The sequence below is a fragment of the Saimiri boliviensis genome, chromosome 2 (assembly GCF_048565385.1).
Source record: "Saimiri boliviensis isolate mSaiBol1 chromosome 2, mSaiBol1.pri, whole genome shotgun sequence".
Taxonomy (NCBI): Eukaryota; Metazoa; Chordata; class Mammalia; order Primates; family Cebidae; genus Saimiri; species Saimiri boliviensis.
In genome coordinates this window covers 4536655-4558894 of record NC_133450.1, presented here as the reverse complement: position 1 = coordinate 4558894, position 22240 = coordinate 4536655, and the positions used below count along the sequence as shown (strand labels likewise).

The window sequence follows — 22240 nt, the reverse complement described above, 5'->3', positions numbered from 1 at the left end:
CTGCCCTAGATGGTGTCACTCACCCACAGGGATGGCAGAAGGAGCTGAGACTAAAGGCACACAGGTACTTGCAAACCGGGAAAACCCTCTTTGTGGTTACACTCATGTTGAATAAGCCTCCAGACTGCTGGAGGTGGGGGTGCCCAGGCCATAGTGTGATTTTCACTTTATTGCTCTGGAGTTTGATGTCTCTGGCTTCTGACGTTCTCTGCCCACAGCTGGCCCCTCCTCAGACTCCACCCTCCCTATTAAGCTTCTTTCTGTAATGCCACACACTCAGGACCAGGCACCAGGTTGACCTGGCACCCTGAGTGCCAGCTGGTCCTCACATGACCTATGGAGCTGGATTTGGGATCCAGGGAGTTGCGTGGGAGTCCTGAGGAGGAGCCAAGGTTGCTTTGATTGGGAGCTTTGAGAAGCACTTTGACAGCCGGGCGGAATCGCCTGTAAGGTTGCCCATCACGGGCGGGCGTGGTGGCTCACTCGTGTAATCCCAGCACTGTGGGGATTCCAAGGCAGGAGTTTGAGACCAGCCTGGCCAACACAGTGAAACCCTGTCTCTACTACAAATACAAAAATTAGCAGGGTGTGGTGGCACACAGCTGTAATCCCAGTTTCTCGGGAGGCTGAGGCAGAGGAATCGCTTGAACCCGGGAGGTGGAGGTTGCAGTGAGCTGAGATCGCACCACTGCTCTCCAGCCTGGGCAACAGAGTGAGACTCTGTCTCAAAAAAAAAAAAAAAAAGGTGTTCATCATGTATATATAATATATATTCATGTTTCGTTTGTGAATCCCCAGTTCATGTTTTCTGAATTGAGGTGATGTTTGTAGGTTTCAGTGCTCTTTGTATACGTACTGGTGATATTAATCCTTTTATATATATATACAGCAAACATTTTCTCCTTTTTTTCTTTTCTTTGTATTGCAGGGCACTTTGGACCATTATAGAAGCTGGTATAGATTTTTTTAAAAACGTAATCAAGCCCACCCTTTTTTAAAATGATTTCTGACTTTTCTGTCATCTTCTGGAAAACTTCTCTGCTCCAAATAACACAATTTCTCCTGCTGCCACCAGTGGATGCTCAGGTTATGAGTTCCAGGGGTATCCACTGTGGAGCAGAGAAGGCGGCCACATCCGAGGAGGCATGGTTAGAGCACCGCAGAGACGGCGGGAGTGTGGGTCACACCAACCCTGCTTCCAGTTCCAGCCCTGGCCCCAGGAGCTAAGCTGTGTGCTTTCGGGCAGAGGGTTTGCTTTCTCCGAGTGTGCTTCCTCACCTGTAAAACAGCTTTCCTCTGGCCACGGGAACTCCCAGGAAAGTTTAGATGCTGAAACTGAAAGGAACCTGGGGTACCAGTTTTAATTGAAAGTCCTGTGAAACTGCTGGGAAATAGCCCCACTGCAGTCAAATAACTTGCCCACGTGACAGATCCGGGCAGCCAGGCACCCTGCCTCCCAGCCCAGCCCCTCTCCAGCTGGTGTGGGTTTTCAGACGCAGGGCCCTTCTAGAGGGTGGAACTGGGCTTCGCTCCTCAGGCCTCCCAGACTGCTGGAGGAGGGGGTGGCAAGGGAGGCGTGGTGGAAGAGTTGGTCTCCTTCCATCTCTATCGCTGCCAGAACTAAGTTAAGCCCCCACCCCACCCTCGAGAGCTGAATTCAGGGGCCATTAACTCCTTCCTATTGTTTCTGCCTCCTCCTCCCACCCCTGCCCCTCCCCCCAGCACTCAGATTCAAAAATGCCCTAAGTGATGGGCAGTCCTGGTTCCCCCGGAACACCTGCTGGCTAATCCTGGCCTACTGAGGGCAAGGCCACCTGTCTGGTTGGGTAAGGGCACTGGAGTCAACAGCTTCTGATCTGGGGGATGTATATTCTCACCTTCTAATTAGTCAGCTTGCTAGGCAAGGACCACAGCCTGCCCCAGGCAAGCCGAGGGAAGGGAGGCAGCAAGGCACGGGATGACGGTTCTGGAGTGAGACCCAGGGATTAGCGGTCCAGGCAAAGAGAACAGCTGGGGCAGAGGCAGGGAAGGAGGAGGGAGCTTGGCGGGTGCGAGAAACAGCCAGGAGGCCAGTGTGGCTGGAGCGGAGTGACCCATAGGGCCGCACGGGACAAGATGTGGTCAGCTTTCTGGGTCAGCTCCTGGAGGGCCCCACAGGAACATTACCAGGCCCAGTGGAGTAGCTGAGACTGCTGAGCTTTGGAATCAGGCAGGCTTCGGTGCCCACAGCCCAGCCTCTCATCCACTGGCTGTGTGGCCTTGGGCAGCTAAACTGGCCAAACCCCTGCCTGGAAAAGCTGCCTGCTGATCTCTGCACCCTAGCACTGTTGGGTCGGTTAACCGAGAGTGAGCCTGGGAAGCTGACGGTCAGCATCCAGCTCTGCTCCCCGCCAAGAGGAGACATGAGTTTCCTCCCCAGAGCTCACCATGCCCCTACAGGTGGGTTTGTGCTGCCTGAGACTTACAGGGGGATTTCCCCATCACCCCCAGTTCACTCCCCCTTGTGTAACCCAGTATGTGCATTTTTGTTCTCTCGTAAATCCTCCAGGGCAGGCTGGGGTAAGAGATGGCTTGGGGACGTTGGTTCTAATGCAAGACACCTCTGAGGGAAGTGGGCAGATTCCCATCCAGACGTGGGAGGGTTGGCTGCCCTGGCCCACCATCCCTGTCCTGGCATCACCCTTGGCCCCAAGCCTCCCCGGCCCTGGGCCCAGCCTACCCAGCGGGCACATGCCTGCAGGCCTCACCAGGAGGCGCCAGCCTAGCAGCTGGCCTCATGCCCAGAACTGAAGCATGAGCAGTTTCTTGCCAAACTTCCTGCAAGCATTTTTCCCAGAAGGGAAGGCTGTCCCCGAGGGGGAGGCACAGAGAAGGTAGAGGAGGAGCCAGTGCGACTCCTGGCCGGGTCTGCAGGTGCCTAGTTGGGCTCTGGGGCTGCCAGGGAGTCCGTGAGAGCCTTGGACCATGGTCATGGGCCCTCACTTGTGTGACCCTAGGGAGCTCGTGACTCCTAGGCCCTGTGACAGGGCCTGTACCCTCATAGCAAAAGGGGGAATCCATGGAGGAACATTAATACCCTTCCCAGCTCACTGCAGGAACTTCAGGCACAGTAACCACGGAAAGGCTGAATCACAAACTATTCCAGGCGTTCCCATTGGCCAGGTGGGAAAATCAAGGCTCGGAGAGGTGGGGCCCGAGCTGGGCTGAAACCTGGGTCTTTTCTTTCTCCTTTCCTTCTTCCTTTTCTTCCTTCCATCCTTCCTTTCTTCTTTTTTTGTTTGTTTGATGGAGTCTCAGTCTATCACTCAGGCTGGAGTGCAATCTCAGCTCACTGCAACCTCTGCCTCCCTGATTCAAGTGATTCTTCTGCCTCAGCCTCCCGAGTAGCTGGGATTACAAGCTCGTGCCACCACACTTGGTTTACTTTTGTTTTTTTAGTAGAGACGGGGTTTCACCATCTTGGCCAGGCTGGTCTCGAACTCCCTGCCTCAAGCGATCCACCTGCCTTGGCCTCCCAAAGTGCTGGGATTACAGGCATGAGCCCACCACGCGCAGCCGAGCTGAAACCTAGGTCTTTTGCCCCGGGGCTGCCAGCCTTGCTCCTGTGCCACAAAATCAGGACATCAAGACTTTGCGGGGGTGGGGGGTCATGGTGGTGGGCAGTGAGGGTGGATATGGGAGGAAGCTGCCTACCCAGGAGGGCAAGGAGCGGCACTCTGGCTGCGCCCCATCCCTCACCTCCAGGCAGGGGCATCTTCCCCTCTCCTGGGAGGAGGGGAAGGAGGAGGGGCAACCTTCATCAACACCTCTGCAGATGGTGACAGGCTCTGCTGGGTCCTGGAGGAGGGCAGGGGTGGCGTCCTCAGTCAGAGGAAGGAGCAGGGGGTCTCTCTGCAGGGCTGGCACTTCTGATCTGGGGGGCATGTATTCCCACCTCCTAATTAGACATCTTGCTAGGCAAGGACCACAGTCTGTAGCAGGCAGGCTGAGGGATGACAGCTCTGGGGTGACACCCAGGGAGGAGTGGTCCAGGCTGAGAGAACAGCTGGGGCAGAGGCTGGGAGGGAGGAGGGAGCTTGGTGGGTACAAAAGACAGCCCGGAGGCCAGTGTGGCTGGAGCAGAGTGACCCACAGGGCTCTAGGGGACACCATGAGGACAGTTTTCTGGGCTCTCGGAGGGCCCCACGGCCATTGCAAGGCTCTGAGAGAAGCAGCAGGCTACTCCGGGGTTCTCAGCAGAGGAGAGAAAGGGTCCAGACCAATCTGTAAAGGCTCACTCTTGCCGCTGGGTGAGATCGGATGGGGTGGAGGGGTGGAGGGAGAGCCGGAGAGGAAACGGAGAAAGCCGTCAGAGGCGAGTCGGGAGTGCGGGTGTCTGGGAGGGACCTGAGTGCTGACCCGAGGATGCTAAGAAGGGGTCAGAGTCCAGAAATGGTTTGAAGGCGGAGCTGACAGGATCTGCTGAGGATCTGCATAAGGGATGGAAGAGGGAGAGAGCGAAGAATCAGGAAGGAGTCCAAGATGTGGGGCTTGAAAAACTAGAACAACAGATTGTCATTAACTCATTAAGGAGTTGGGGCAGACAGCAGGAAGAGGGGTTTGAAGAGGGGGCAAGAGCTTGTTAGCTTTGGGAGGCCAGTGGACCCCCAGGGGAGCTGTTGAGGGGGTGTGTGGCTCCGATTTGTCGGCACCCCACACTGTCATGAGAAATGAATGAAATAATGTCCCTAAAACTCCTCAGGGCAGGGCAGAGCCTCAGGCACTGTCCCCTTTTCTGACCTCTGCCTGAGGATTCCAGGAGCCAGCAGGGGTGGTACGGTGCCCAGGACCCCCAGGCTCAAGGTAGGAGCAGAGCAGGTTCCAGATAGGCCGGTCCAAGCCCTCATCTCCCCACTGGCGACACTGACTCTCAGAGCATGGCTGGCTTTGGTAGCCGGTGTAGTGAGAGGCAGAGCTGGTTTAAACCTGCTCTCCTGACCATCAGGGCTCCTCAGGAGCTAGCCCGTTCGGAGCCAGGGACCCAGCCTGCCGGGGCTGCCATCAAAACCAATGTCCGACCGGGGCCCAGGTCCTTGCTTGCGTCCGGGCCTCAATGTCCCCTCTGTGTAATAGGACGTTGTTAACCCCGCCCACCAAGGCCTGCCCTGGAATGCAGGGTCTGACAGGCTGAGCTTGTCAGAGACGTGGGACGGCCCCGCAGTGGCCCCTCAGGGCTCTACCAGCACCCTGAGGAGGTCCACCGCTCATCTCCCAGGACCAGGAATGCCCCTCTGTGGCCCCTCACATCAGCTGGAGGGACAAAGGGTAGCGAGACCTCCTACCGAAGGAGGCCTAGCAAGGATTAATCTGGGTCAGATTAACTGGGAGTGGAGAGTCAGCCGGCCGGCCAGCGGAGGACCAGGGCCAGAGAGGACGAGGACGCCCCTGAGCCACAGCAGCCCCACGGCCACACGCCTGCCCACCCCACAGCGTTTATGTCTCCAGGGCTGCCATCTACCCCAAGTCCCTACTGCTTCCCCAGTCAAACTGAGCCACCTCTGGGCCTTGGAAAGCTCTGCCCCTTCCTGCTTGCTCCTTCACTCGTTTCTGCTCCTGGCCTCTCCTCCCTGGGCAGATTCTCCCAATCCTTTAAGGCCTCCTCCTCTCTGCCGCCTTCCCTGACTGCCTCAGCCGGCCAGGGCTCTGTCTCCCCTCAGCAACTCATTACAATGGTCCTCTGGGCAGTGGAGCCACGAGTTCCTGAGCTGCTGTGTCCCGCATGGGGCAACTGGCGCAGGAGGCCCCCGCATGGGCAGGCACCTCCTCCTCCCCAGTCCGCAAATTTCCCTGTGTAGAAGACAGACGGACACATGTATTCACCTCCATGTAATGCACGGAGTGCCCCCGAGGCGTGGAGAAGCTTTGTAAGCTGTCAAGCGATGTGCACAGGAGGGACCTGAGGTGATGGGTGGGCTGAGGCGAGGTTACGGGACAGACGGAAGACGGTGGCCCACTGCTAGGACTGAAAATGCAGGTGGGATTTAGGAATTACAGGCGAGGGTACTTGCGAAAGCCAAGGCTTAGAAGTGGGACCAGATTTGAAAGGTGAGGCGGCCTGTCTCATCCTGGATCCGGGCCTGGGGGAGAGGCTGAGAGGCACTGAGAGATGTGGGATGGGGACAGAGGTAGGGAGAAATGGGGCCAAGCGGCTGCCTTGCAGAGTGGGTGGAGGGGTGACAGAGGGAGGCAGACACTTGACGGGAGCTGTGAGGTGGCTAGATGTCAGAGGATGGCAGTGAAGGGAAGTGCTGCAGCAGAAGAGGCCACTCAGGGCCAGGCGCAGTGACTCACACCTGTGATCCCAGCAATTCGGGAGGCCAAGGCAGGGGGATCACCTGAGGTCAGGAGTTCAAGACCAGCCTGGTCAACATGGTGAAACCCTGTCTCTACTAAAAATACAAATATTAGCAGGACGTGGTGGCACATGGCTGTAATCTCAGTTACTGCAGAGACTGAGGCAGGACAATCGCTTGGACTCGGGAGACAGAGGCTGCAGTGATCCGAAATGGCACCACTGCATTCCAGCCTGGGGGACAGAGCGAGACTCTGTTTAAAAAAAAAAAAAAAAAAAAAAAAAAAAAGTAAAAGTAAAAAAAGAAGCCACTTATCCTTGGCTCTCCTCACAGAACACTGAAGGCCCAGAGGAGCCCCTGGTCGCCTCCCAGAGCATGGAACCGGAAATCGGTCACCTGTCTCCCTCTAACAAGGAGACCATCATGGTCACCCTCCATGGGGCTACCAACCTGCCTGCCTGCAAGGATGGCTCGGAGCCGTGGCCCTATGTGGTGGTGTAAGTAGCTGGGTGAGGGTGGGGGCAGGGGATAGGTTGGGGCTGTGAGCAGAAACAGGGGGACAGCTCTTCGGAATATGAGCACCCAAGGGCCCAGGACAGGGACTGTCATACCCAAAGAGGAAGAGCCAAGTATGACTCACAGAGGCATTGTGGGCACTGCCTGGCATATCTGCCACTGCATGGGAAGCTGCTCACTGGGGCTGGGCAAGGCTGGGTGCCAAGGATCCAGAGTGTCACCCCCCACCCCACACCAGCCGGGCAGGGATCGGCCAGAGCTCAGCTCCAGTGGGGCAGGGCCCTCTCATGCAGAGGCCTGGGCTGGGCTCATGGGGGTGATGGTCAGATTGGGGAAGGGGAAGATTTGGGGCCGGCCTCTTCTGACTTCTGGGTGCCCCACCCCACCATGCCCAGCCCTGGGGTAGGGTCCTCATAACCACCCTCCCCTCCCCTCCTTCTCCAGTCACTTCTATCGGGGGACTCCCTTACTTAGTTCTGGGCCTTTAATGCACCCCACATGCATCCTCCAGCCAGCTGCTGTCAGGGTACACACTTCCCCAGCCTGGTGCCAAGGCCTGACACGCCACGTCTATGCCCACCTCACGGGTCTCACTTCTTCCGGAAAGGTACCAAGGGCAACACAGTCTCCATTCAGCCAACCTTCACTGGGGTCACTGGACGTCGGCTCAATCTTTACTATAAACACACTCCAAGGAGCATGTGGCCCCTAGATCTCTACAGACAGATGGTGGGAGCCCTGATGGCATCCCACCAAGCCACCCTATACTTCCCCAACCCCACCAATGCCAGCACCATTCAGTTCCTGCCAAGAGTCTGTTGCTCACATTTCTTTTATGGAAGTGCCTGCCTGCCCCAGCCCTCTTACCAATGCCTGCTGAAATCCTCCCTTGAAAGCCTCCTCCTCCAGGCAGCCACCAGAGTTGAGCTCTCCCTCCTCTGGTGCTCCAAGCAGAGGTGACCCTGGTTTGAAGCACTTTATATCAATATGGCTAATGCGCTCCTCTGGAGCTCCCTGAGGACGGATCTCCTCCTCCATTTCCCCCAACAATGCACCCAACATAGGCCTGAGCCCGAACTTAGGGGCAAAGGAGTGACTGATGCCAACACCTGGTTGCTACGACACATCCCACTCCCTCCAGTCCCCCACGGTGAGACCAACAGGTGAAACACTTGCCTCAAAAGCCCCGTTTGTGCCAGCCCAGCTCCTTGGCCCTCCCTCCCCCAACTCCATCTCCTTGGCGAGGGAAGGGCAGGTGGAGGGAGCGGGCTTGGCAGGGAGGCTGGTTTCTAGCGGGGGAGCCAGCCTTCTCCGCTCAACTATTTCCATAAACCAATTATCGCCGATCATCTCGGGAGATTGAGGCCCTGCCTGTCACCAATCCAGTCTGGGCGGCGGGGCGGGGAGCTGGGTGGCCGCGTGGCTCCTAGGCAGGCACCGCGACCCGCGCCATCACCCGGTTGCCATAGGAACGCGCGGCTGGCGCCTAGGCGACCTGAGCCTGGGTAGGGGTGCAGAGAGCGGAGCACACCCCGTGTCCGCCTGCGCCTTCCCAGTGGCTGCGGCACGTGGGGCGAGAGAGAGGGTAGGGACGGAAGAACGCAGTGAAGGGGGAGGGGAGAGCAGGTCGCCACACCCCTCTCCAGCTGGGGGCAGCTCCGGGACGGGCTGCAGCCTGCCTCCCAGGGCTCCAGACAGGCGGAGCCGCCACCAGCTCGAGGTGGTGCTAATGAGATGCAAATGAAAGGAGAAGGAAGGGCTTCTGAGAATGAAGGCCCAGCTGTCGGGACCTGAAGGGGGCTTTCGGTGGTCGCCCCCAGCCCCAAGAAGGAACCCCAGAGGGAGGATCCAGACCCTCTGAGACCACAGACCCCGGAAAGAGTTTTCTATCCCTGCACATCTAATTCCAAATACACAAGTAACAAAGCATAAAACAGGCATAAGAAAGTTCACTGAAGTTTTTGTTTTATTCATGACGAATATTTCAAAGCTTTTAAAAAATATGTATTTATTTGTAAAGACTTAAATGTGAGACCTGCAACTGTGAAACCCGTACAAGGAAACACAGGGGAAATGCTCCTTTACATTGACCTTGGCAATTAATCTTCGGCTATGACACCGGAAGTACAGGCAGCAAAATCAAAAATAGTGAGACTGCATCAAACTAGAAAGTTTACAAAGCGAATAATCCGCAAGATGAAAGGCAACCTATGGTATGGGAGAAAATATTTGCAAACCATATATCTGATAGGAGTTAATATGTGAGGAATTCATACAACTCAATAGCGAAAAAAACACGAATAACCCAATTTAGAAATGAGGAAAAGGCCGGGCGTGGTGGCTCAATCCCAACACTCTGGGAGGCCAAGTTGGGTGGATCACCTGAGGTCGGGAGTTTGAGACCAGCCTGACCAACATGGAGAAACCCCATCTCTACTGAAAATACAAAATTAGCCGGGAGTGATGGCGCATGCCTGTAATCCCAGCAACTTGGGAAACTGAGGCAGGAGACTCACTTGAACTTGGGAGTCGGAGGTTGCGGTGAACCAAGATCACACCACTACAATCCCGCCTTCGCAACAAGAGCAAACACCTCAAAAAAAAAAAAAAAAAAAGAAGAAGAAGAAGAAGAAGAGAGAGAGAGACCTGAATAGACATTTTTCCAACAAAGAAATACAAATGATCACCAGGCATGTGAAAAGGTGCACATCACTAATCATCAGGGAAATGCAAATCAAAGCCACAATGAGATACCACCTGACACCTGTTAGGATGGCGGTTCTCAAAACACAGGAGAGAAGTGTTGGTGAAGGTGTGGAGAAAAGGGCACCCTTGTACACTGCTGGTGGGACTGTGCAGTGAAATGGTGCAGCCATTATGGAAAACAGTATGGAGGTTCCTCAAAAAATTGAAAATAAAACCACCATGTGATCCAGCAGTCTCACCACTGGTTACATATCCAAAGGAAACAAATCAGTATCTTGAAAAGATATCTGGCCAGGCACAGTGGCTCACGCCTGCAATCCCAGCACTTTGGGAGGCTGAGCCGGGAGAATCACAAGGTCAGGAGTTCGAGATCAGCCTGGCCAATATGGTGAAACCCTGTCTGTACTCAGAATACAAAAATTAGCTGGGCGTGGTGGCAGGCACCTGTAGTCCCAGCTACTTGGGAGGCTGAGGCAGGAGAATTACTTGAACCTGGGAGGTTGCAGTGAGCCAAGATTGCACCAGTGCACTCCAGCCTGGGTGACAGAGGGAAACTCTGTACAAAAAAAAGAAAGAAAGAAAGAAAGAAAGAGAAAGGAAGGAGAAGAAAGGCTATCTGGGTCGGACGTAGTGGCTTATGCCTGTAATCTCAGCACTTTGGGAGGCTGAGGCAGGCGGATCACTTGAGGTCAAGAGTATCCCTATATTCATTGCAGAATTATTCACAATAGCCAAGATATAGGATCAACCTAAGTGTCTGTTGATGAATGAATGGGTAAAGAAAATGTCATACACACACACACACACACGTCCTATACATGTATTCGTATATACTTATGTCATATATACACACACACAATTATATATTGTATATATATATATATATATATATATATATATATATATATATCTCCACATATATACAACACATACACAATGGAGTATTATTCAGTCATAAAAGGGAGGATATCCTGCCATTTGCGACAGCGCAGATAAGCCTGGAGGACATTATGCTAAGTGAAATAAGCCAGACACAGAAAGATAAATACTACATAATCTCACCTAATGGAATCTAAGTTGAACCCATGGATGCAGAGTGTAGCATGGTGGCTGTCAGGAGCTGAGGATGAGAGAATTTAGGAAATATTGCTCCAAGGGTACGAACTCTCGGTTTTGGAATGAGTAATTCTGGGGATCTAATATGTAGCAGGTGACTTTAGTTAATGACACTATATTGTGGCTGGGCACAGTGGCTCACGCCCGTAATCCCAGTACTTTGGGAGGCCAAGGTGGGCAGATCATCTGAGGTCAGGAGTTTGAGAGCAGCCTGGCCACCATGGTGAAACCCCATCTGTACTAAAAATAGAGAAATTAGCCGGGTGTGGTGGCGAGTGCCTGTAACCCCAACTAATTGGGAGGCTGAGGCAGGAGAATCACTTGAACCTGGGAGTCGAAGTTTGCAGTGAGCCGAGATTGCGCCACTGCACTCTAGCCTGAGCAACAGAGTGAGAGTCTGTCTGAAAAAAAAAAAAAAAAAGATACTATATTGTATATTTGCAATGTACTAAGAGTAGATTTTAAGTGTTTTCACCACATACACAAAAGGTAACTAACTATGTGAAGGGATGGATGTGATAATTCACTTGATCATGCCAACCACTGCAGGAAGTCCATATATATAATTTTACATTCTTTCCAAGCGTTTTTTCTCATCCTTTCGCTGTCAGTTTTCTGGTACCCTGAGCTTAGTCTCCTGGCTTGCTTTCCTGCCCTCTGCCATCCCATCTCCTCTCACCTGAGGTTGGCAATGGGGATCCTGAGAATCTGTCTCAGCCTGGGTCCTGATCTTCTGTCTGGGTTTGTTGCATCCCCCGCAGGAAGGCCCACAATTGCAGGGGGTGGGGGCGGAGCGGGGGAAGCACACACCTGAGAGTGCCCCAGAGCTGTTCACTCATTCATCCCCGTAGTGAGGAGCTGAAGAGCGTTCAGGCCCAAAGATGGTGCTTCTCATGTTTGGGGCATGGTCACTTCACCCCATCCATATGTAGGCATCAGGCTTGGGCCCATCTAGTCATAGGCACATCCTCCAGCCAAAACTATTCCCAACCATCAGGCCCACTTGGCTCACCTTGTGGGTCCGCGTTTCTTCACTAAGCTACTGTTCAGCTTCCAATCTGACCCCTCTTCACCAAAATAGCTTCTCTATTCACCATGACCACCATGTCTGATCCTGCATCCAACGGCATCGCATCTTTTGTGGTCTCTCAGGTGAAGGAAATAATGTAAACAGTCGTCTATTTCCAAGACAAAGTGCCTGAAATCGGCTTAGGTCAGCAAGCTACGGAAGAAAAGGATACGCTAGCCCCTGCTTGTCAGCCCCACCCACCGCCTTGGTTGCCCTAACCCGAAGCAAAGTTTAGTCTAAAATCAAAGTTTACTAGCCTGCAAAATAGCTCGTTTTGTCTGTTCTTATCAGCCTGCCCAGCTACTTAGGTCATAAGTCAAAAACTTGAATAGCCCCTGAGCTAACTAGGATTGCAATGCATTGTGGGCTACAACAAAATGCAGCAAGGCAAAAAACAAAAAAACAAAAAACTTAAAGCCCTACCTAGCGATCCGGGAAAATTGGGACCTCACAGTACTCAGCCTATGAGGAACCGGGGGGAGACGTGTGCACTAGGGGAAATTGCTTATTGAAACTGTGCTGGGTGTGCCTGCCTATCAGACACACGATCTTGCGAGACTGTCATTAAAAACCTCACTTTTGTGACGGAATGAGACTCTGTCCAAAAAAAAAAAAAAAAAAATCTCACTTTTGCTGTTCTCTGGGTCTTTGAGTCCATTCTTTGGGTTCGGACAGGGGAGTTAAGTTTCTCACGCAGGGCCATCAGCCCCTCGTGACCACTCACTCTGGTTGAAGCCCTTTCTCCCCTTCCACATTACCCCCCTCTCCCACTCTCCCCTGCGGCCACACCTCTTTATCTCTTCTGCCTGGCCTTAAATGTTGACCTGCCTCGGGTTTCTGCCCTATGAGGCTCTTCTTTCTCTAGCCAGTACTCTCTCCATGTGATCTCACCCTATCCTGGTGCCACGCTCTCCCCCATCGGATCTGTAACCCATCTGTCGGCTTCAGCGGCTTCTCTCAGCCAGCTCCACCGCCGACTTAGGCCTACTGCGCTATTTCTCCAGCTGCTCTTGGTTCCTCCGCTCTTGCTCCCTGAAGACCCTTCAAAGGCAGGTTATCCATTTGGTACTGTGGTGCCATCGAACCAAAGAAACCCAGTAGCTTCCTCTTGTTCCCAGAGTTAAGAGGATTCCAGGACCAGCACAGCTGAGTCTTTGCCGATCCCTTCCAGCTCCCCAACAGCAGGACATCCACCTCCCTCTCTGCTCCAGCCACACTGGACACCTCCCAGTTCTCTGAGCAAACCTGTTGCCTCCCACCCTAGGGTGAATTGCACACTCCCTCCCCAAAAACATTCTCCCTTCCCCTCTTCCAATCTCAGCTCAGTCGTCACCTCCTCCAGGAAGTCTCACTGATCTCCCAGATGAAGCCAAATCCTCCCTCATTGCATGTTTCCATGTGACTCTAGCAGCAGATGTGCTTAGGCACTTCGTGTGATTATGTGTTTACTCTGTCATACCCCCACCTCCCGCCTTCATAGTGCCCCACTGGTTCCATGGACAACCACCAGGTCTGCTTTGCTCACCGTTGTATTTCTCTCTTGAAACACAGTATCTGGAATATAAGAATCAGTCAATGAATAATCGTCTGAGGAATCTGGCTCTGTTTCTAGCTTGCTGTATGACTGTGGGAACGTTACTTTGTCTTTTTTTTTTTTTTTTTTTTTTTTTTTTTTTTCTTGAGATGGAGGTTTCAGTTTCGCTCTTGTTGCCCAGGCTGGAGTGCAATGGCACAATCTCATCTCGCTGCAACCTCCGCCTCCCGGGTTCAAGTGATTCTCCTGCCTCAGCCTCCCAAGTAGCTGGGATTACAGGCATGCGCCATCACACCTGACTAATTTTTTGTATTTTTAGTAGAGACAGGGTTTCTCCATGTTGCTCAGCCTGGTCTCAAACTCCCGACCTCAGGTGATCCACCCACCTCATCCTCCCAAAGTGCTGGGATTACAGGTGTGAGCTGCCGCACCTGGCCCAGTTACCTTGTATGAATACCTGCAAACATTCATACAACATTCATACTTTGTATGAATGCCTGGCCCTGTTACTTCCAATGCCTGAAAACCTCACCTGAGAACCTGTCTCAAAGGGCTAGAGAGATGTTGGTGCCAGTGTGAGATGCGGCAGGTCTAAAACTCTGCAGGGGGAAGGGGGAGTCCCTAGCAGGCTTACAGTGGCACTTGAGATCTATCAGAAGAAAGCCACAGGACAGAAGAAAGAAGCCAGGCTGGATTCAGGAAGACCTAGTGTCAGGCCCACTGCCCCTGACTCCCTGTGTGACCTCGGGCCAGTCCTTGCCTTCTCTGAGCCTCGGTCTTTTCATGACCAGGATGTAAGCTTTGGCCTCCCTGCTGCTGCAGGCCTGCCTGGCTGGCTTGTATTCTGGCCTGAGAAACAATCTCAGTTCTTCAGAGGCAACAAGAGTCCCAGCTCTGCCACCCGAGATAGATTCCATGCCCTGGTCTATTGGGCCAGTCCCCAGGCTCAGTGCCCTGGGGTTTGCACAGTGCCTGGCACCTGTCACCCAGCCTGGCACAGAGAGACCTGCCAGTCAGAGCTCAGCAGGAACCAGGAAGGCAGTGACACGGACTGGCAGGGGGTGCCCCAGTGGGCAGGATGAGATGTGGGAAAAGGGCCAGCCATAAGACAGCCTGTGGGGTTCTGACCCCTGGCCAAAGTCTGCATGGCAGGGCTGCCAACGTTGGCAGCTGCTTCTTTGGCTGCCTGCTGCCCAGAGCTAATGAGTGGGGACAGAACCAGGACTCGAAGGCGAAGGCGCTGCTTCCTCTGTGCATGTGGGGCAGGCTTGGGGTGGCACGGGGGAGGAGGCACAGATCAGGGCCAGCTAGAGTCTTACTCAGAGCATCCTTGGTTTTCTTAGATAAGCCTGAGAGCCCTGACCCTGGCCCTGGATTGAGCTTGATCTTAATCATGGACTGAGCCCAGCCCTGACCCTGGTCACAGACTGAGCTCTGACTCTGGTGACTCACTGAAGAAGGTGTTAAAAGTGGGACAGTTGTTTGAATCCTGGTAAGAGGGGGGTTAGAGAAAGTTGAAGTTATCAAATACCCACCATGTCCCTGGCAAATAAGCTAGGAGTGTGTTGCGTGTTTCATAGTTTAATTGCTGTCCAGTCCTATGAGCGAGGTATAGTATTATCATTATACCTCATTTTACAGATGAAGTGCCTGAGGCTCAGAGCATTTCCATGACTTGCCCAAGGTCATAGAAGTAGTTAGTACCCAAGGGAGGATGCAGGTTCCAGGATTTCAAAATCCAAAACCTCCCTCCACCTTTCTCTGCCTTGATCTCTCATGCGCCGGTTGCCCCTCTTGGAAGAGGGGCTGTTGGCACAGGACGCTAATCCAGACTTCCAGAGAAGATGTGGTAACTAGTGAGGAGGCCCCTCCTGGGATCTGGAGTTCTCCTTCCTCCCTGTCTGGCTAGGGGGCCTTTGGCCAAGGACCCCCGAAGGCAGGGATCTGGGCGGAGGCGCAGAATGACTCACAGGTGACCCATGGCTTGTCTCAACAGCCAGAGGGCTGGGCTCAGCAAAAATAACAATAACACAGTGACAGTGATCATACCACAGTCCCAGGAATAAAGCAGCCGCCACTTGTTGATTTTGCCCACTCGCAGCTCACTGGGAGCTCAGCTGTTTACACGCTCTGGTTCTAACAGTGCAGCCCTGGAAACAGGCTGTATTGTTCCCATGTGACAGTGAAGGAGGCCAAGGCCCAGGGGAGAACATGGATGTGTCTGAGGTCACGTGGCTGGCCAGTGGGGGTGGAGCAGATGAAGGTGACGATTCCCATCTGGCCGCTGGCTCCTGCGGAGGCCAAGCCTCCTTCGATCCCAGCAGATGCTTATGGGAAAAGGGACGAGGGTGGGGAGCCGGCCCGGAGTGAGGCAGGCCTGGGAGCCGGGGTCTACGTCTTCCCCGCAGGGCCCCTGAGACAGGCCTGGGAGCTGGGGTCTACATCTTCCCCGCCTCTGCACCGTGGTTTGATTTTCCACCCACACCTGCCACCCATGACATCAGTTCCCGGAGACTCAGAACCTCGGAATTTTTGTTCAGTGAGAACTTCTGTATGTCCTAGAGTTATAAACACAGCTGGTGTCAGTGGTTGAAGGATGGTTGGCCTGAGACCCACCCCCAGCCAGACTGAAGCCACAGGATTCTCTCCAGATGTTCCCCCATCTCTGCCATCTGGGACCCCTGAGGTGTTCTCATGCCTGAAGCCCTCATTCAGACTCCAGAAGCCTGAGTTCTCCCCGACAAGCTTCTTCAAAGCCCACAGAGCAGCCTCAGAGGGCAATGCTTGCTTAAAAGCAAGCATTCATGGGGAGATTTGGGGCCATGAGGCAGGCCAGAGGGGGCCTTCCCGGGGTTCTGATTGTGTCCTGCAATGCTGTCTCCTCTGCTTACTCCTGAACACAGGCAGAGCTCCTGACAGGACTCCTCCTCGCTCCCTGGCCATCATGAGCAGCCAAGAGGCTTGCTGCTCCCTCCAGGCTTTGTCCAGCTTCCCTCTGCCCTAGCCTGGCTCCTGTGGGTCCCAGGGTCACGTATCACATGGTCTGGCTTCTAGTGGAGTGAGGCAGGCCATTGAGCAGGGGCTGGGGCTCTGGGCACCAATTTAGCGCCTCCTCTTCAGGGAGAGGAACTCCCTGATTCTGTCAACCCTCCCTGTACACACTAAGTTTCCAGCAGAAGGAGCTGCCCTGGAATCCCACTGATGTCCTCATCCTTGCTTCTCCTCTGAGGCGCCACTGTCCATCCAGAAATCTGTGAGATACCAAGCACCATTGTCAGGGAGGTGCTGAGCTCAGAGGTGCTTAAGGGATATGCCACAGTCAGCAGCGGTGGAGCCAGGAGCCAGGACTCAAAGCCAGTGTCTTCAGGACCAAGCCAATTATGCATATCTGACGTTCATGGCGTGTGAAGCGACTGTGGCAAAGTGGAGTGCACCTGGCTCATTCAGAGGAGCAGCCCCAGTCCCTCCCACTGATCTCTCCATGGAAGAACGAGGGCATGGGTTGTCAACCTTCTCCATTTTTATTTATTTTTAATTATTTGGGTTTTTTTTTCTGTGTAGAGATGGGGTCTCACTACGTTGCCCAGGCTGGTTCAAACCCCCGGCCTCAAGTGATCCTCCCACCTTGGCCTCACAAAGTGCTGAGATTACAGGGAGCGGCCCCAGACCTCAGAACTTGGACTGAACACCACACAAATTAGGAGGGGAATGAGAATCAGAATGACTTGGGAATCAGAAGAGTCTGGTGATTTCTTGTGTGTGTGTGTGTGTGTGTGTGTGTGTTTTGAGACGGAGTCTTCCTCTGTTTCTCAGGCTGGAGTGCAGTGGCACAATCTCGGCTCACTGCAACCTCTGCCTCCTGGGTTCAAGCAATTCTCCCGCCTCAGCCTCTGAAGCAGCTGGGACTACAGGTGCCCACAACCACACCCGGCTAGGGTTTTTGTATTTTTAGTAGAGACAGGGATTCACCATATTGGCCAGGCTGGTCTCAAACATCTGACCTTGTGATCCGCCAGCCTCGGCCTCCCAAAGTATTGGGATTACAGGCGTAAGCCACCATGCCTGGCCAAGTCCAGTGATTTCTGTGGGGTCAGGAAGTTTGACTTGATGTCTGGCCCACGTTCCTCCTGCCCTAAGGCTGCGTACGTGAGAAAAGAGGCTACTCAGAAGAGTGGCTGTTCAGTGAGCCACTGAGAGCCACTGAGCCACTGAGAGGATCTTGTGTCCTGGCAAAGCCTGCCAGGTTGTCTCATCCAGGCCCACACCTTCCAAGGGGACTGTCATTGCATCCCCATAGGACTGTGATGTTGACTGGCAGGTCCACCCTCCTCCCATGGCCTAAGAAAATGGCTCCCAGGGCCCCTCACACGCTGTGCCATGGGACAGGCCACAGGACAGGTCACAGGACAGCCACTCCAAAGGCTGACAGACAGTGCAGACAGTGGCCCTTCCTGGCCCTGCATCACCTCCAGACTCAAAAAGAGCAAAAATGTATCTCTGAAAAATGAGGAAATCCCCTTCCCAGAGAGGGTAGAAGGTGCAACAGTGCCCAGCACACCGGGGCTTGAGCCTGACTTTGCGCTATCACAAAGCTCTGTGGGCTGTGGGTTTTTCCTTGTCTGCCATGGGTGGAAATGAGGCTTGCCCACTGTTAGGCGCATCGCTCGTGTCAAGAGACCACCAGGCAGGCTTTGTGTGAGCAACGTGGCTGTTTATTCACCTGGGTGCCAGTAGGCTGAGTCTGAAAAGAGAGTCAGTGGAGGGCAGTGGGATAGGAGTTGGTGTTTTTTGTTTTTGTTTTTGTTTTTTTGAGATAGAGTTTTGCTCTTGTCACCCAGGCTGGAGTACAGTGGTGCAATCTCAGCTCACTGCAACCTCCGCCTCCTGGGTTCAAGTGATTCTCCTGCCTCAGCCTCCTGAGTAGCTGGGATTACAGGCATGCGCCACCATGCCTGACTAATTATGTATTTTTAGTAGAGACGGGGTTTTCACCATGTTGGTCAGGCTGACCTCAGATGATCCACCCACCTCAGCCTCCCAAAGTGCTGGGATTACAGGCGTGAGCTACCACCCCCGGCAGGAGTTGGTTTTCTAGGTTGGGGCAAGTGGTCAGTTAAAGGTGTTAATCTATTTTAGGGAGGGGAAGGGCATCACTGGATGCATGGTCACAAGGATAGGGGTCATTTATTGTAAACAGCTATGATCGTAAGGGTGGGGGTTATCGGTTGTAAGCAGAGGGGAGGGTGAGGCAGAGGGGGGTCTTGAGAAACCCAGTGTCCAGCAGGGAAGCTTTACAAGGCTGAGCAGGAACAATGGTTGCAGGTTGCAGGGGGAGAACAAGCAGTTGAGGCAGGAGCAAGTTGTTTCACTTCTTTCTGTGGCCACCTGGTTACTTGTGGTTACTTCAGACTTTCTGGCTCCTGGGGACCATCCAGAGGTGTATGTGTGGGTCACCAAGGCTATAATGGCCAGGCTTGGACTTGGAGGCCTGATACCCACACTTTCGGATGAAGTGTGAGTAGGGGTGGGGTGGGACGGCAGCATCCTCGTTGGAAGGAAGATCTTTGCCTTTGCTAGAGTGCTCCTCTGAGTTTCTGGGGAGATGCCTTTCTTTTTCCCAGAGCAGCCCCCACGCCCTGCAGGCAAGGGCAGGAAAGGAGCCGGGCTCTCATGGAACCGGGAGCTCCTGGCCTCCAGTTGACGCCCTCCTTGCTCCAGAGTCAGTTATTCTGTAAACTGAGGCCCACCTGCAGTGTTGTAGCACCATCAGCAATTAGTGATGCTTCATTAGAGTCCAATTAATAAATGAAACCCAGGGTGAGAGGCCCTCGAGTTGCTGAGAATAACAGCCCCGCTCATGCCGTAAGTGGCAGCCTCCTGGGGCTCAAAACTCTCAAGGACCTGATGCCCTGCCTTCAGCATGGGACTGGAGGAGGCAGCAGTATGGACTGGGGGTCTTACTGACAGGCTGTTGTCTGGTGAAGCGGGGGTGAGGAGAGAAGGGAGCTTCAGCACTGACTCCCTGGCTCAGATCTCAGCTCCTCCTTTGAGGAGTCCCTGGGCACAACTCCCTGCCCAGCAATCCCAGGGCAGGTCGGCCAAGGCCAGAGCTGTGAGAACCAGGGCTCTTGCCTCCTGCCTGCCTGGCCTCAGAGGACACTGCTTGTGGCCGTGGCCAAAAGGGGCCTTGAGAGGGACTTGGGGGAGGGCCACAGCCTCCCTCTCCTGACTCCCCCGACCCATGCTCCCAAGCCAGCACTTGGATCAGCCAGACAGCTCCTCTCAAGCTTCACATTCTCTCCTCCAAGTGGGAAGATCCTCCATCTATCTGTTCAAGCCCTGCCTCCTCCAGGTTTAGGGTCAGAAACACAGGAACCCAGCCTTTGGCCACCCCATTCAGATGACTGTCTCTGCAGAAGCCAACTCCTCACCTCCTCCACCTTCCAGGGACGGAGGCAGGCCCAGCCTATGGCCTGGGTGTCTGGCTGCCTCTTGGACTTACGGAGGAAGGAGGAGGCAGGCCTCCCTGGCTCAGAAGCTGGCACGGAGGAAGCAGGTAGAGGGGAATTGCCCTACCTTCTCAGGAAAGACGGAGGCCCCACCATGACATCCGACAGCTGACCTGGAGGACTGCCAGTCCCCTCGCCTCCCTCTCGGTTTCCCAGGTGAGCCAGCAATGGCTGTGATAGACCAGGTCAAAGGGGCTTAAGACCTCCTAGTCCACCATCTTGGCTCACTGCAACCTCTGCCTCCTGTGTTCAAGCGATTCTCCTGCCTCAGCCTCCTGAGAAACTGGGATTACAAGCTCATGCCACCACGCCCAGCTACCGTTTTGTATTTTTGGTAGAAACAGGGTTTCACCTTGTTAACCAGGCAAGTCTTGAACTCCCGACCTCAGTGGATCCACCTGCCTCCGCCTTCCAAAGGCGTGAGGCACCACGCCCGGCCAAGACCTGCTCTTTATCCATCCTTCTCAGTGCCTGTCTGACAGCTTCCCTCCCAAGGGGCCTCTGGGAACATCCCTCTAGTCTTTTAGGATTTACGAGCCTGCCCAGCCAGGACCCCGGCAGCCACAGCAGACCTGAGTGGGGGCCCTCCTCTTTCCTTTGCTCTCCTGGTGGCAGTCTTGGGATTGGCACTCAAAATAAGCCAGGCCACCTGTGCCCTGCCTTCTGAAGCTCTGCCCAGGAGGAGGCCAGGCCTTGACTAGTGTTCCTGCTTGGAGGCTTTGAGGGGAGCCAGAGGCCAAGAGGAGGGGCAGGGCAGATGGGGCAGGTGGGCTCAGGTGTGAAGAGAAGACCCTGGAGGCAGCTTGAGGGCTGGTAGGTTAGAGGGTGGGTACAGTATGGTACTCACACCTCTCTGGGCAGCTTTTGTGCATGTACACATGTGTGTATGCATGTGTATGTGCATGCACTTGTGTGCGTGTGTGTGCGTGTGTGTGTGTGCATGTGTGGATGAGGGAGAAGGTGGCTCATGAGCACTCTTGCTTTCTCTCCGTCAAGTCCCGTGCCTTTCCCATGCTCACTTTTTCCTCTCACAGCTGCAGCCCCCAGGAACCAGATGACACATTTTCCCTTCGTCGTGACCTTGCAGAAGGAAAGCAAAGTCCTTGTTCCCTCCCACTCACAGCTGTGATTGGGCCTGGCCCCCTCACCCGCTGCTGGGTTGGGAGCCCCAGATATGCCCGGCTAGGGACTGGAGTTTGTCAAAGACACACACACACTTCCAGTAGCCTGTTACCATCTCCTTTTATAGATGAAGAAAGTAAGGTACCCGGTGCGTCGGCCAGGCTGAAGGTGGTTTACATTTACCTGCAGATTGGTCTCAGGGCAGCTGCATTGCACCTCTAAACCCAACTCCAGTCCTATCCTGGCACGGCTGCCCAGGCTGTGGCTGGATTGAATCTGGCCCTGAGACAGCAGACATCATCCGTTAGCTCCTCCTGGCCCTGGATGTCTGGAGCTAGCAGGTCCAAACCACCAGGGCAGGTCTTTGTGGGGACAGGGAGGAGGTTTCTCCTTGCAGACAGCCTGTGGAGAGGTCTAGGGAGGCGGATCTTGGAGAGGTCACCTGGGCTCTCAGACTGCATTGGGAGCCCCAAGGGAACCTGGGGACCCAGACTCAGCCACATGCCCATCTGCGGGTTGCAGAATGGGGGCTGGGGGCAGGGAGAGAGCTGGTCACCTGCTCCTATTCTGTGAAGAATCAGAAGCCCTTCTTGCTCACCAGATTCTAGAATAGCAGCAGGGCCGGGAGGAGTCAGCTGTGCCAGGAAAAGCCATTACCCTGACAGCACCCCTCCACTTGCTAAAAGCCTCCCCGTCCCCCTGGGGCCTCCCCCTCCCACCCAGTTGCTTTATCTGTGCTCACCTAGCCCTGACGATCTTCCTCGTATTAGATGGGGTGGGGAGGTGAGGAAAACAGTTGCTTAACTGTTTCTGTGCCGGAGGGAAGTCAGCACCTGCCCCCTTGCCTTGCCCCATGGCCCTTCCCCACCTCCTTGCACCTGGGAATTCCTCCTGCCAGCCTCCCGGGAGCTTGCAGGGGTTGGTGGGATACGAGGATAGGAGGCAGGCTGGCAAGTACGGGGCATGGGGTACAACCTGAATCCTGTCGCTCTGCTGCCTGTGACTTCACATCTTCAGCTGTGTCTTCTCTGTGCACACAGAGCCACATGAAGATCCCTGGGAATCCCCAGGCATGTGCCCGTGCAGGCGCAGGTTTCGTGTCCAGCTCTGGGGTTGACATTTGGTTTGGATGCGGAAGGACTGACTTCCTCCTGACACACCCTTGCCACTGCCATCCTGCTGTGTTTCTGTGCAGGTCCCTGAAGAGGGAGGCTGTGAGGCCTCATTGTGCACTAACTGTGTATCTATAAGTAGCAGATCGGGTGGCTGGGTAGCACAGGGAGGCTGCTCAGAGCCTGAGGTCTCTGACTTTGCTGGGGCAGCTGTCAGGAGCGGG

General features: G+C 54.4%; 1 protein-coding gene across 5 annotated transcripts in view; it reads left to right on the top strand.

Annotated features, from left to right (window-relative positions):
* The window catches only part of CCDC33 (coiled-coil domain containing 33), a 123518-nt gene that overhangs the window by 17522 nt on the left and 83756 nt on the right, over positions 1-22240 (top strand). For all 5 annotated transcript variants that reach the window (XM_074392676.1, XM_010332049.3, XM_074392674.1 and 2 more), the window contains one exon: positions 6666-6829. In XM_074392676.1, coding sequence (XP_074248777.1) covers positions 6666-6829 — 164 coding nt within the window. The remainder of the gene's footprint in view (positions 1-6665; positions 6830-22240) is intronic.